The sequence below is a fragment of the Heptranchias perlo genome, chromosome 18, assembly GCF_035084215.1.
Source record: "Heptranchias perlo isolate sHepPer1 chromosome 18, sHepPer1.hap1, whole genome shotgun sequence".
Lineage (NCBI taxonomy): Eukaryota > Metazoa > Chordata > Chondrichthyes > Hexanchiformes > Hexanchidae > Heptranchias > Heptranchias perlo.
The window spans coordinates 3,390,512-3,402,944 of NC_090342.1; the positions used below are offsets into that span (position 1 = coordinate 3,390,512).

General features: G+C 47.7%; 1 protein-coding gene across 2 annotated transcripts in view; it reads right to left on the reverse strand.

Annotated features, from left to right (window-relative positions):
* Positions 1-442: 442 nt before the first annotated feature.
* Positions 443-12,433, reverse strand: part of slc17a8 (solute carrier family 17 member 8) — a 51,149-nt gene continuing 39,158 nt past the window's right edge. For both annotated transcript variants that reach the window (XM_068000016.1, XM_068000015.1), the window contains 3 exons: positions 9,282-9,392; positions 3,088-3,215; positions 443-2,413 (listed from right to left, as the gene is read on the reverse strand). In XM_068000016.1, the coding sequence (XP_067856117.1) occupies positions 2,060-2,413; positions 3,088-3,215; positions 9,282-9,392 (593 nt within the window). In that variant the 3' untranslated portion in view covers positions 443-2,059. The remainder of the gene's footprint in view (positions 2,414-3,087; positions 3,216-9,281; positions 9,393-12,433) is intronic.

The following is a 12,433-nucleotide window of genomic DNA, read 5'->3' on the forward strand; positions in this document are numbered from 1 at the left end:
TTCTCAAGAGCAACTGGGGATGGGCAATAAATGCTGGCCTTACCAGCGACGCCCACATCCCATGAATGAATTTTTAAAAAGCCTTTGATCACCTGTCCTAACATCTCCTTATGCGACTCGGTGTGAAATTTTGTTTGATAATCGCTCCTGTGAAGTGCCTTGAGACGTTTCACTACGTTAAAGGCGCTATATAAATGTAAGTTGTTGTTGACATTGAATAACATTAATCCCAGTGTTGTTGTGGGACGGTTTGATCCGATCCACAGGATTCTTCGACGTTCTGGTAGCTTTAATCGTACAATCTATGATTGGATGTTAACCAAATGATACTCAAATTACTTCATCCAACATTTGCAAAATATTCATAGCACTGAATTACTTATCATTCCTGCTTCCCCACATCATGTAATTTCAGAATTGTCCCAGTGCATGACACATTGCTTGTTTATTACTGCTATAATCACACCACGATCAATAAATCCATGTTTGCTCACATCAAAGTTCAATCAGTTTAACATCAATAACAGAACGCATGATCTGTACAGACACAAGTGGTACTGTAAGCCAATCAGAACACAAACTGTGACATGGTTTAACATACTATCAACTTTAACATGACAGGCCATTCCTGAATTGAAGTAATAACAGGTCATCATTCTGAAGAATCACTTGATCCCCCCTCATTTGTCCCGCTCTGTTTTAATTGCTGGAACTGGAAGAGTCAGTTTTGGGAAGAGGTTTTGACATGGGCAAAATTCATCCGTTTTATCCGTCTATGTGGGTCATATTTGACAACTTTTAAGCCCAGTATGATTTTCTCTGTCCAAGGCTGAGAGGTAACCTAATAGAGGACTTTAAAATTATGAAGGGGTTTGATAAGCTAGACGTAGAGAAGATGTTTCCACTTGTGGGGGAGTCCAAAACTAGAAGACAAAAATAAAAGATCGTCACTAATAAATCCAATAAAGAATTCAGGAGGAATTCCTTTGGGGTTGGAGTATAAGAGTAAGGAAGTCCTGCTGCAATTATATAGGGCTCTGGTGAGACCACACCTGGAGTACTGTGTACAGTTTTGGTCTCCTTACCTAAGGAAGAATAGACTTGCCTTAGAGGCAGTGCAACAAAGGTTCACTAGATTGATTCCTGGGATGAGAGGGTTGTCCTACGGGGAGGGATTAAGTAGAATGGGCCTATACTCTCTGGAGTTTAGTAGAATGAGAGGTGATCTCAATGAAACATATAAAATTCTTAGAGGGCTTGGCAGGATAGATACTGAGATGCTGTTTCCCCTGGCTGGAGAGTCTAGAACTAGGGGACATAGTCTCAGGATATGGGGTCAGCCATTTAGGACCGAGATGAGGAGGAATGACTTCACCCAGAGGGCTGTGAATCTTTGGGATTCTCTACCCCAGAGGGCTGTGGAGGCTCAGTCGTTGAATATATTCAAGATTGAGATCGATAGATTTTTGGACATTAATGGAATCAAGGTATATGGGGAGAGGGCGGGAAAATGGAGTTGAGGTAGAAGATCAGCCATGATCTTATTGAATGGCGGAGCAGGCTCGAGGGGCCGTATGGCCTACTCCTGCTCCTATTTCTTATGTTCTTACCCAGAGAGTGGTTAGAATGTGGAGCTTGCTACCACATGAAGTAGTTGAGATGAATAGCATAGATGCCTTTAAGGGGAAGCTAGATAAACACGCAAGGGAGAAAGGAATTGAAGGATATGCTGATAGGGTGAGATGAAGTGGGGAGGGAGGAGGCTCATGTGGAGCATAAACATTGGTATGGGCCAGTTGGGCCGAATGGCCTGTTTCTGTGCTGTACATTCTGTGTAATATAACTTTCTTGCAGGTCCAATTTCTTTTAGCATGTTTATTGTCGCCAATAACCAATTGTACAATTTGAGGGACTGACACTTCTACCACTGCAATCTTAAAAAAGGGCAACAATTTTTATGAAGTTGTTAAATATGACATTTATAAGCCAATAAAAAAAAATTCTGCCTTGAACTTTGATATTTAATCCAATTGTCACAGCATGTCCAGATCACATGATCTCATTGTGACATCTCTCGAAAGTCCCCATTTTCACAGTGATAGCTATTCTGATCTTCGACCAATTCCTCGTGTGCTTTCCCCCTTTTCTTTCTCCAACCCTCCTTCCGGGATCCATTGATTTGGCTTGTGGCACCATAGGAGGTCTTCTTCTTTGGACTGATGTAGTTGTCGTTGTAAAGTTCCGTCTCCTCTGCCAGTTCATCCTGGTCAATGATGCCACACTTGTCATCACTTGTCTCCTCGGGATCTGCCCAGTCCTGCTTCTCACCCGAAGCAAAGATTCCGTAGAATATGACGCCACTGTAATGGACCACCGATGCAATCACAAATACATTCTGCCACTCTTCACGTGTCTGAAGGCAATGAATTAAAAACATGTAAGGATGACGTGGATTACAGCAATGTTTGATGGTTTTCAATCAATTGCATTCAATATAGATTCATAGAATCATAGAGCACAGAAGGAGGCCATTCAGCCCATCATGCCTGTGCCGGCTCTTTGAAAGAGCTATCCAATTAGTCCTACTCCCCCTGCTCTTTCCCCATAGGCCTGCAAGTTTTTCCCCTTCAAGTATTTATCCAATTCCCTTTTGAAAGTTATTATTGAATCTGCTTCCACCGCCCTTTCAGGCAGCGCATTCCAGATCATAACAACTCGCCGCGTAAAAAAAAATTCTCCTCATGTCCCCTCTGGCTTTTTTGCCAATTATCTTAAATCTGTGTCCTCTGGTTACCGACCCTTCAGCCACTGGAAACAGTTCCTCCTTATTTACTCTATCAAATCCCTTCATAATTTTGAACACCTCCATCAAATCTCCCCTTAACCTTCTCTGCTCCAAAGAGAACAATCCCAGCTTCTCCAGTCTCTCCACACAACTGATGTCCCTCATCCCTGGTATCATCGTGGTAAATCTCCTCCGCACCCTCTCCAAGGCTTTGACGTCCTTCCTAAAGTGCGGTGCCCAGAATTGGACACAATACTCCAGCTGAGGAATTATTCAGAAACAGACAATAAGTTCTCTTGTACCTTGTGAATTGTCATTGCTCCGACGATTAATGGGCAAATCATTCCCGACAAGGTTCCCACGCCATTGGATATTCCCATCAGAATGCTGGCATAGCGAGGAGCGATGTCCAGGTGATTCACATTGAATCCTGAGTTCAACAACAATGGACATAATTGTAATCAGATGGGAATGGACTCTATGCACATTTCATCGTAATGTGTTCAACAGTTGAATGGGCTTCCCCTTTGCACCCAATGATACCTGCAACACATGACAATAGTTGAAGTTTGTGAAGATCCATCACTTGTGAATCTTAGTAGCGACGGTTGATAGAAATTTCACCCCGGAACTGAACCTGCATTAACAGCAACAACCTGAATTTATACAGTGCCTATAACGTAGCGAAGCGTAGCCCAGGCGTTTCACACGAGTGTTAACTTGGCACCGAGCCTCATGAGGAAATATTAAGACAGGTTTTAAGGAGCATCTTAAAGGAGGAGAAAGAGGCAGAGAGGGAATTCCAGAGCTCAGGGCCTGGGCAGCTTGGATGTGATGCTTGCACCTTCCTACGGTGATCACTGGGCTGTCACTGTCTGCCTGGCCTTCGGGAACAAAAGGCAGAGATCGGGCACTCCCAGGCAGGTAAGGCGCTTGCAGGGAAATCTCAGGCCCGCAGCCCGTGATTTTCCATCCGTCATGGACCAAGGGGCTATCTCTGAGACCACACGATCGTAGAATTATCTTCCCTTTTCTAGGGCAATGTCCCAGCCCCAGGGACCTATGGTGAGTGCCTGGCACTTGAGTTTCAGAACACGGCCTGTGTTCCTGGGATGATGAGCAGGATCTCCTCTGTTCCACATGCCCGAGTGAGGATACCCCAAGCTGTATTTTGTACTATTCTTGTTCATCCTCCCCCCCTCTCATAACCAGCTATTTTCTGCCATCTCATTTGTTCCCTAGAAACATAGGGAACAAACAGAATGATGCAGCACAGGAGGAGGCCATTCAGCCCATCGTGCCTGTGCCGGCTCTTTGAAAGAGCGATCCAATTAGTCCCACTCCCCCGCCCTTTCCCCATAGCCCTGCAAATTTTTCCCCTTTTCCAATTCCCTTTTGAAAGTTATTATTGAATCTGCTTCCACCGCCCTTTCAGGCAGCGCATTCCAGATCAGAACAACTCGCTGCGTAAAAAAAATTTCTGCTCATCTCCCTCCTAGTTCTTTTGCCAATTACCTTAAATCTGTGTCCTCTGGTTACCAACCCTCCTGCCAGTGGAAACAGTTTCTCCTTATTTACTCTGTCAAAACCCCTCCTAATCATCACAAATCTCACAGTCAGTGAGTGAGAATAAAAACAGAAAATTAGTGACAAGAAACTAGGTCCACCAGTCGAAAACAGGAGCCGCACATCAGGCAAACAGAAAGTCTACATACGGTAGTTTGGAGACTCGACCGCTCACTGATGGGACTCTACACATCTCCAACATCCATCTGACCATCGAAGCCCGTGAGTCCATTCTTCATGCCCAAGTCTAAACAATGAGTGCGAGCGGGCACAACACAGTTCAACCTGCTCCAGTCTACACCTGATGCCCAGCGTCCAGGGGACTAACAATCAGAAAGTGGATCAACTTTCCCCTCCTTAGCCTGAGGGAGACAAGGAGCTGGTTTTGGAGCCCCCTTCCTCCTCACTGCCGAGCCTGGTATCATCTGACATCGACAGCTCAGCATCACACAACACAGCAAACTTACCCACTGAGCCCTTGCTAAAAGATTATTGGAACAAAGAAGAAAAAAAGAAGGAACTTGCATTTCTATAGCGCCTTTCACGATCTCAGGACGTCCCAAAGCGCTTTACAGCCAATGAAATACATTTCGAAGTGTAGTCACTGTTGTAATGTAGGAAACGCGGCAGCCAATTTGCGCACAGCAAGATCCCACAAACAGCGATGTGATAATGACCAGATCATCTGCTTTAGGTGCTGGTCGAGGGATAAATATTGACCAGGACACTGGGGAGAACTCCCCTGCTCTTCTTCAAAATAGTGGCCACGGGATCTTTTCTGTCCAGCTGAGAGGGCAGACGGGGCCTCGGTTTAACGTCTCATCCGAAAGACAGCACCTCCGACAGTGCAGCACTCCCTCAGTACTGACCCTCCGACAGTGCAGCGCTCCCTCAGTACTGACCCTCCGACAGTGCAGCACTCCCTCAGTACTGACCCTCCGACAGTGCAGCACTCCCTCAGTACTGACCCTCCGACAGTGCAGCGCTCCCTCAGTACTGACCCTCCGACAGTGCAGCGCTCCCTCAGTACTGACCCTCCGACAGTGCAGCACTCCCTAAGTACTGACCCTCCGACAGTGCAGCACTCCCTCAGTACTGACCCTCCGACAGTGCAGCACTCCCTCAGTACAGCCTAGGTTTCATGCTCAAGTCCTTGAAGTGGGTCTTGAACCCATAACCTTCTGACTCAGAGGTGAGGGTACTACCAACAAAGTTTGCAAAGTAGCTTGGACACCCTTGGATGCTCATTAATGATGAATGGCTTTACGACAAAAAAAAACTTCAGTAGAACACGCCAATATGTCAAAAGAATTTGGGCAGAATTGAAGGTTTATGGATCACTGACTCGATGCTCTCTGTGACTCCACTGGTTCTTTTATCGAACCCACGTACTGTTTGTTTATCTGTTGCAGTGTCCGCAATCTTCATCTCTCTGCCTCGCGTCCTTCGTAGAACCTTCTGAGTTTTACCCCAGCCACAAATCTACCTTCCCACAGCTCGCTCCCTCAGGATCGCTACAAGCAGCACCAGGGGATAAATTTTAATCCCTAAGAACGAGTGGGTTGGGGGCGGGTGGAAGGTTAAAATGACAGCTTTTTGGGGCGGGACCGCATCTCGGCTGCAACGCGCCCACTTCCGGGTTTGACCCAGGATACGCGCACAACGGGCACCCGGAGGTCTTGTCCCCACTTAAAGCCGATAGTTAAAGGGGCTTCATTGAGATACTTGAGGTACTTAATATTGTGTGTATTGGACAATTAAAACTAATTTGACCTTACCTGTTCGGGTTTCCCATCGCTTCCAATTCACGTCAGGTGAAAGCAGGTGGGAAGGGCCGGATCCATGAGGTGAGGGCCTTTATTGCACTGCTGGTGGGCCCGGAGGAGCAGGAGTGCTTCGTCCGGGCCCGACAAGCTCACCTGGTGCGACAGGACCCCCGCGATCGGCTGACGTCCCTCGCCCCCACCACGATGGTGGACCCCCACCTGCCATCGACTCTTCACCCGACCTCCAGCGACCTCCGATCTCCAAGTCCCGGCCCATCTGATCCTCTCCCCAGCCACCCCCACCCCCCCAACCCCGGTCTTTTTCACACACCCCCTACCCTCTATCAATCAGGCTGGCCGCCGGGCGCGAAACCGGAAGTAAAATTTATTGGCCTGATTAAGATCGCGATCTGCGCCCACTTACCTTCCGGGTTTCGCACCCGAAAATCTCCCCCCAGCCCCCCCCCCCCACCGCACACCCCCGCCCCCACCCCCCCCTCCCCCTTTCCAGCTCGAAGTGACAATTCTTCCCCAGGTGTCAGTACGACAGCAACACACTGTGCCCCCTGCACCAGCCCGGCATGAAGATCTCAGTGTGACCACCAAGAAAGCTGCGGTGAAGTCCCTCAGGTGGATGGTTAGACACCAGCAGGGAACTTTCCAGGTGGAAGTATTCTCCATTATCGCCCTATCACCTCCCATCTAGCATGTCCCTCACTCAGGTCAACGGCTTTCAAAAAGAAACACTTCCAGTGGCTGGAGCCACACCTGACCCAAAGGACGATGGTCATGGATTTTTGGGGAAAGGCAACACAAGGTAAAAATGCAAAGGAACTAATTGCTAGATGTAGACGTGGGGCAGTCATATTTGTGCCCCCTTAAAAAAAAGTACCCTGTCAGTTAACATATAGGGGGGAAAATTGGATAAGGGTCCGTTCTGGGCGATGCGCTAACACCCGAGCCCGACAGGCAGGACGCAAGTTTGGACCCAAGGGAGCAGTTACCTGCAATCAGCGTCCCTCTCCGGGCCAGGCAGGGGAATCAATGCAATTCACACTTTCCATCACCAGACGGAGCTCCATCTCTTAAAGGGAGGATGTTTCTTAGAAATCTGTTTCTTCGGCTGTTATTTGCTGAAAATACCAGTCTGCTGTCTGCACGGAGTCTGACCAGAGATCAGACATCGCACACGTAAAATGCACAGGCAGATCCCATCCCTATGTTTACACACTGTTGAGTGATGTTAAAACATTGAATAAAGGTTGCGCACCACTAAATCCCACATCCTCCAATCTGCACACCAGCCCTCACCAATCTGCCGATCTGAGTTGGTACCAGGCCTGCGAGACAGCATGCACCAAGGTTCTCTGCCGATGCACTAGAGTCCTTGGTGCAAGAAGTGGACAGAAGGAGGGACATCTTATATCCGCCGGGGGTGGGGGGGCGGGGAGGCGGTGGGGGGGAGGGCAAGAGGCCCTCCAGACATATACCCAAAAGGCAGTGGGAGGCAGCGGGGGACGAAGTCAATGCCAGGGGCACAGCATCATGAACATGGATGCAGTGCAGGAAGAAGTTCAATGCTTTGACACGAGTGGTCAAGGTGAGTGAGGTCAACTGTCAAGTGGCGTCTCCGACCAACTGCACCACACACTACACCCCCATCACCCACATACCAACAAACTCTTCCCATCAATACTCAACTCTTCCAATCAGATGCTTCCTCTCACCCTTACACATTACTACTGTTTCAAGGCGCCCACCCACAACTCACAGGCCACACACACTGGCAGCTATTCAACTACAACAGGCACATCACCCAGGCACATGTCCCGCTTTCTTGCAGGAGAAGGTGGCGCATATCAAGAGGCAGCAAGTGGCCTTGGCATTTAGCCCCTCGAGCCTGTTCCACCATTCGATGAGATCATGGTGGACCTGTGACCTAACTCCATATACCCACCTTAACCCCATAACCCTTAATACCCTTGGTTCACAGAAATCTATCAATCTCAGATTTAATATTCACAACTGCCGTCTGCAGAAGAGCGTTCCTAACATCTCCCACCCTTTGCGTGTAGAAGCATTTCCTAACTTTACTCCTGCACGTCCCGGCTCTAAATGTTGGGCTATGTCCCTGCCACTTAGTATTCAAGTCTAGAAGACCTCCAAAAACAGTTACAAATGTCTCGGCAGCCAAAAGCAATAATCCAGCCACTAACCTGTAAATCCTGCATGGTCCTTTTAAATAGCGTCAGTGGGGGGTCCTCCAGGAACTCTAAGACACGGTCAGATGGTCGGGGTTAAGACTGTGCGTTGAGTTGAGCGTTAAGTCCCAAAATGGTGTCTATCGCTTTAAATCAGCGTTGCACACTGATTGAAGCCATTTTCTCCCCAGTTTACATGATTCCAGCGTTCGTTACCTGCTCCTGCGCAAACTCCTATACCAAGATGGCGTCTGACGCAAGTCACGCAGGAAACGTGCGTGCGCATCCAAGACGCCACCGTGGATGTCGGGGAAGCCGTGTAGCGCCGAAACAATGGGCGCTACACGGCCAAATTTAGCGCCCACTGAATCATAGAATGATACAGCACAGGAGGAGGCCATTCGACCCATCGTGCCTGTGCCGGCTCTTTGAAAGAGCTATCCAATTAGTCCCACTCCCTCTGCTCTTTCCCCATAGCCCGGCAAATGTTTCCCCTTCAAGTATTTATCCAATTCCCTTTTGAAAGTTACTATTGAATCTGCTTCCACCGCCCTCTCAGGCAGCGCATTCCAGATGAAAGACCCTGAACCAGCCTGCACTCATTTTAGAAATTACGCTGCACTTGAGAACTGAGCAAAGCAGCAATCAGCTGAGGCAGGAAGAGAAAAGTGGCGTCGCCACAGCACTGTGCCAAGGAAATAAGGGCACGCGTGGCCATCACAGTATCTGTGGAGACACCTACTTGCTAACTTGCGGAACCAAGGCGGGTAGATGGAGTTAAGACTCAGATCAGCTATGATCTAATTGAATGGCGGAACAGGCTGGAGGGTGATAATGGCCTCCTCCTGTTCCCATGTTCTAACCCTGCTCTACAAGAGATCTGACTAACCTGCAAAGGAAGACGTGCATCAAACAATGGGAAATAAATGGTTCGATTGGACACAGAAGATCAGAATAGCCTACCTGAAATCGCAAATCCACTAAATCCAACTGCGAGCACCAGGAAGGAGATTGCAACCCCTCTAGTGTGGGAATAACCAACGATGAGCAGCAAGGTTGCTTCCATGCCAAAGCCTTTGGAAAGTAAAACTTAACATTAATGGCTGGAATCATCAATTCAACCTATTTCCAAAACTTTGCTGCCTGTATCCTAACTCGTAACAAGTCCCGTTCACTCATCACCTCTGTGGTCACCGACCTACATTGGCTCCCGGTCCAGCAATGCCTCGATTTTAAAATTCTCATCCTTGTTTTCAAATCCCTCCATGGCCCCTCGCCCCTCCCTATCTCTGTAACCTCCTCCAGCCCTACAACCCTCCGAGATCTCTGCGCTCCTCCAATTCTGGCCTCTTGCGCATCCCCGATTTTAATCGCTTCACCATTGGCGGCCGTGCCTTCAGCTGTCTAGGCCCCAAGCTCTGGAATTCCCTCCTTAAACCTCTCCGCCTCTCTCTCCTCCTTTAAGATGCTCCTTAAAACCTGCTTCTTTAACCAAGTTAAACCAACCTGTCCTGATATCTCCTTATGTGACTCGGTGTCAAACTTTGTTTGATAATCGCTCCTATGAAGTGCCTTGGGACATTTTGCTATGTTAAAGGCGCTATATAAATGCAAGTAGTTGTTGTAAGTCGTCAGCAGTGTCACGAAGGAATAACTATGGTGTGTAACTCTGTTCACATTAACTCCCTTTTGCCCACGATCGTGAGATTTATTGACTCCTCAGATGTGACGATGAGCGATGGGGGAACATTAGAAACTGACGTGTTACTCTTTGAGAGGGCACTGGCCTTACATGTAAGGGAATGTGCTCAACTCGCCGTGCAACATCGAGTTACATCGAATCTACAGCACAGAAACAGGCCATTCGGCCCAACTGGTCCGTGCCGGTGTTTATGCTCCACACGAGCCTCCTCCCACCCAACTTCATCTCACCCTATCAGCATATCCTTCTATTCTTTTCTCCCTCATGTGTTTATCTAGCTTCCCCTTAAATGCATCTATGCTATTTGCCTCAACTATTCCATGTGGTTGTGTGTTCCACATTCTCACCACTATCTGGGTAAAGAAGCTTCTCTTGAATTCCCTATTGGATTTATTAGCGATAATCTTATATTTATGACCTCTAGTTTTGGACTCCCCGCAAGTGGAAATATTTTCTCTACGTCTACCTTATTATCATAAAGACCTCAGGTCACCCCTCAACCTTCTCTTTTCTGGAGAGAAAAGTCCCAGCCTGTTCAGCCTTTCCTGATAAGGATATCCTCTCAGTTCTGGTATCATCCTTGTGAATCTTTTTTGCGCCCTCTCCGATGCCTCTATATCCTTTCTACAATGTGGAGACCAGACCTGACAGATCAAACGGGCACAACTTTCCCCAGAACATTCCCCCTTCACTCATCTGTCTCCTCTGTGGGGCAATGCTGCCAATCATTGGGGGGGGGGGGGGGGGGGGGGGTCGAAGGTGAGGATGGGGAAGTGACATAAAGTGTGTTCCTGGAACCATTGGGAGCTGCCAACTTTGGTTGAGTGATCAGATATAGCTCCGTGGTAGAGCTTGCTGCTTTAGTTTTCTCCCACGCTTTCTCTGGGCCCCACACTTTGAAAGGAACGTCAAGGCCTTGGAGAGGGTGCAGAGGAGATTTGCTAGAATGGTACCAGGGATGTGGGATTTCGGTTATCCGGAGAGACCGGAGAAGCTGGGGCTGTTCTCCTTGGAGCAGAGAAGGTTAAGGGGAGATTTAATAGAAGTGCTCAAAATTATGAAGGGTTTTGATGGAGTAAATAAGGAGAAACTGTTTCCACTGGCAGCAGGGTCGGTAACCAGAGGACACAGATTTAAAATAATTGCCAAAAAAGCCAGGGGGGAGATGAGAGTTTTTTACGCAGTGAGTTGTTATGATCTGGAATTCACTGCTTGAAAGGACGGTGGAAGCAGATTCAATAATAACTTTCAAAAGGGAGTTGGATAAATACTTGAAAAGGAAAAAATTGCAGGGCTATGGGGGAAAGAGCAGGGGAAGTAGGACTAATTGGATAGCTCTTTCAGAGAGCCGGCACAGGCACGATGGGCCGAACGGCCTCCTTCTCTGCTGTATGATATTACATTATTTGACAAAGGTATAAATAGGATGAGGTTGAATGCCCAAAGATGCAAAGGTCAGTTCTCTCGGCATCAGATTGCCAGTGGTTGTCATGGAGAACGCGAACACAGTCATTGTCTTGACAAAAGATTCTAGACGTTTCATTGTGTCTCAGAAATACTTAGAAGGCCATCGCTGTGACGAGCTGGACTGAGATCTGAACAACAACACGTCCGAGGGTGAATTTTTACAAAGCTTCGCTCCTGGTGCATAATCTGACTCGGGAGGAGCTCGGTTCGGAGAATCGGGAGCAGAGGTCAATCAAAGGTCGAAGAGGGAGAAGCCCATTTCTGGCGCATGAGTTAACGGGCTCGATTTTAACCCCATATCTCTCCAAGGCCTTGAGAGTGTGATATCCAGAATTGGCCACAATAATCCACCCGAGGCCCAATCAGTGTTTTATAAAGGTTTAGCGTAACTTCCTTGCTTTTGTACTCTATGCCTCTATTTAAAAAGCCAAGGATCCCGTTCGTATTTTCCAGTTTTTTAAAAAAAAATGACTTGAGTAGCACCTGTTAGTTTCACACTAAAATTGTCTTTAATCTTTGTGATAAAGAGGCTGATTCTTCACCAGTTTGCGTTGAAACTCCATCCAGAATTAAGACCTGTGAAAGCAGCAAATTTCTCACACAAGGACCTTGTTATTCGACTCTATAAAGGTACCAGGTTCTCACAAGAAGCTGATTCGGGAGAATGTCAATGAATCTCAGAAGTCATTACAATCTCCTCCCATGGTTTGAAGGATTATTTTTGAAAGCTTAAAGCATTTAGCCGCCATCTTGTTTCCCCAGCTGAGGACTGACGGAGGCAGCAACCGGTGATCATCTGACGGGAACGGGAACGGAATTGTGAAATTCAGAACGGAAGCTGTTGGAAATACACAGCAGATCAGATCAGGGGTCCCCACCCAAAGTGTCAGAAATTGTCTTCTCTTTTTGCAGGTTCCGGCTGACCTGCTGAGTATTTCCAGCACAT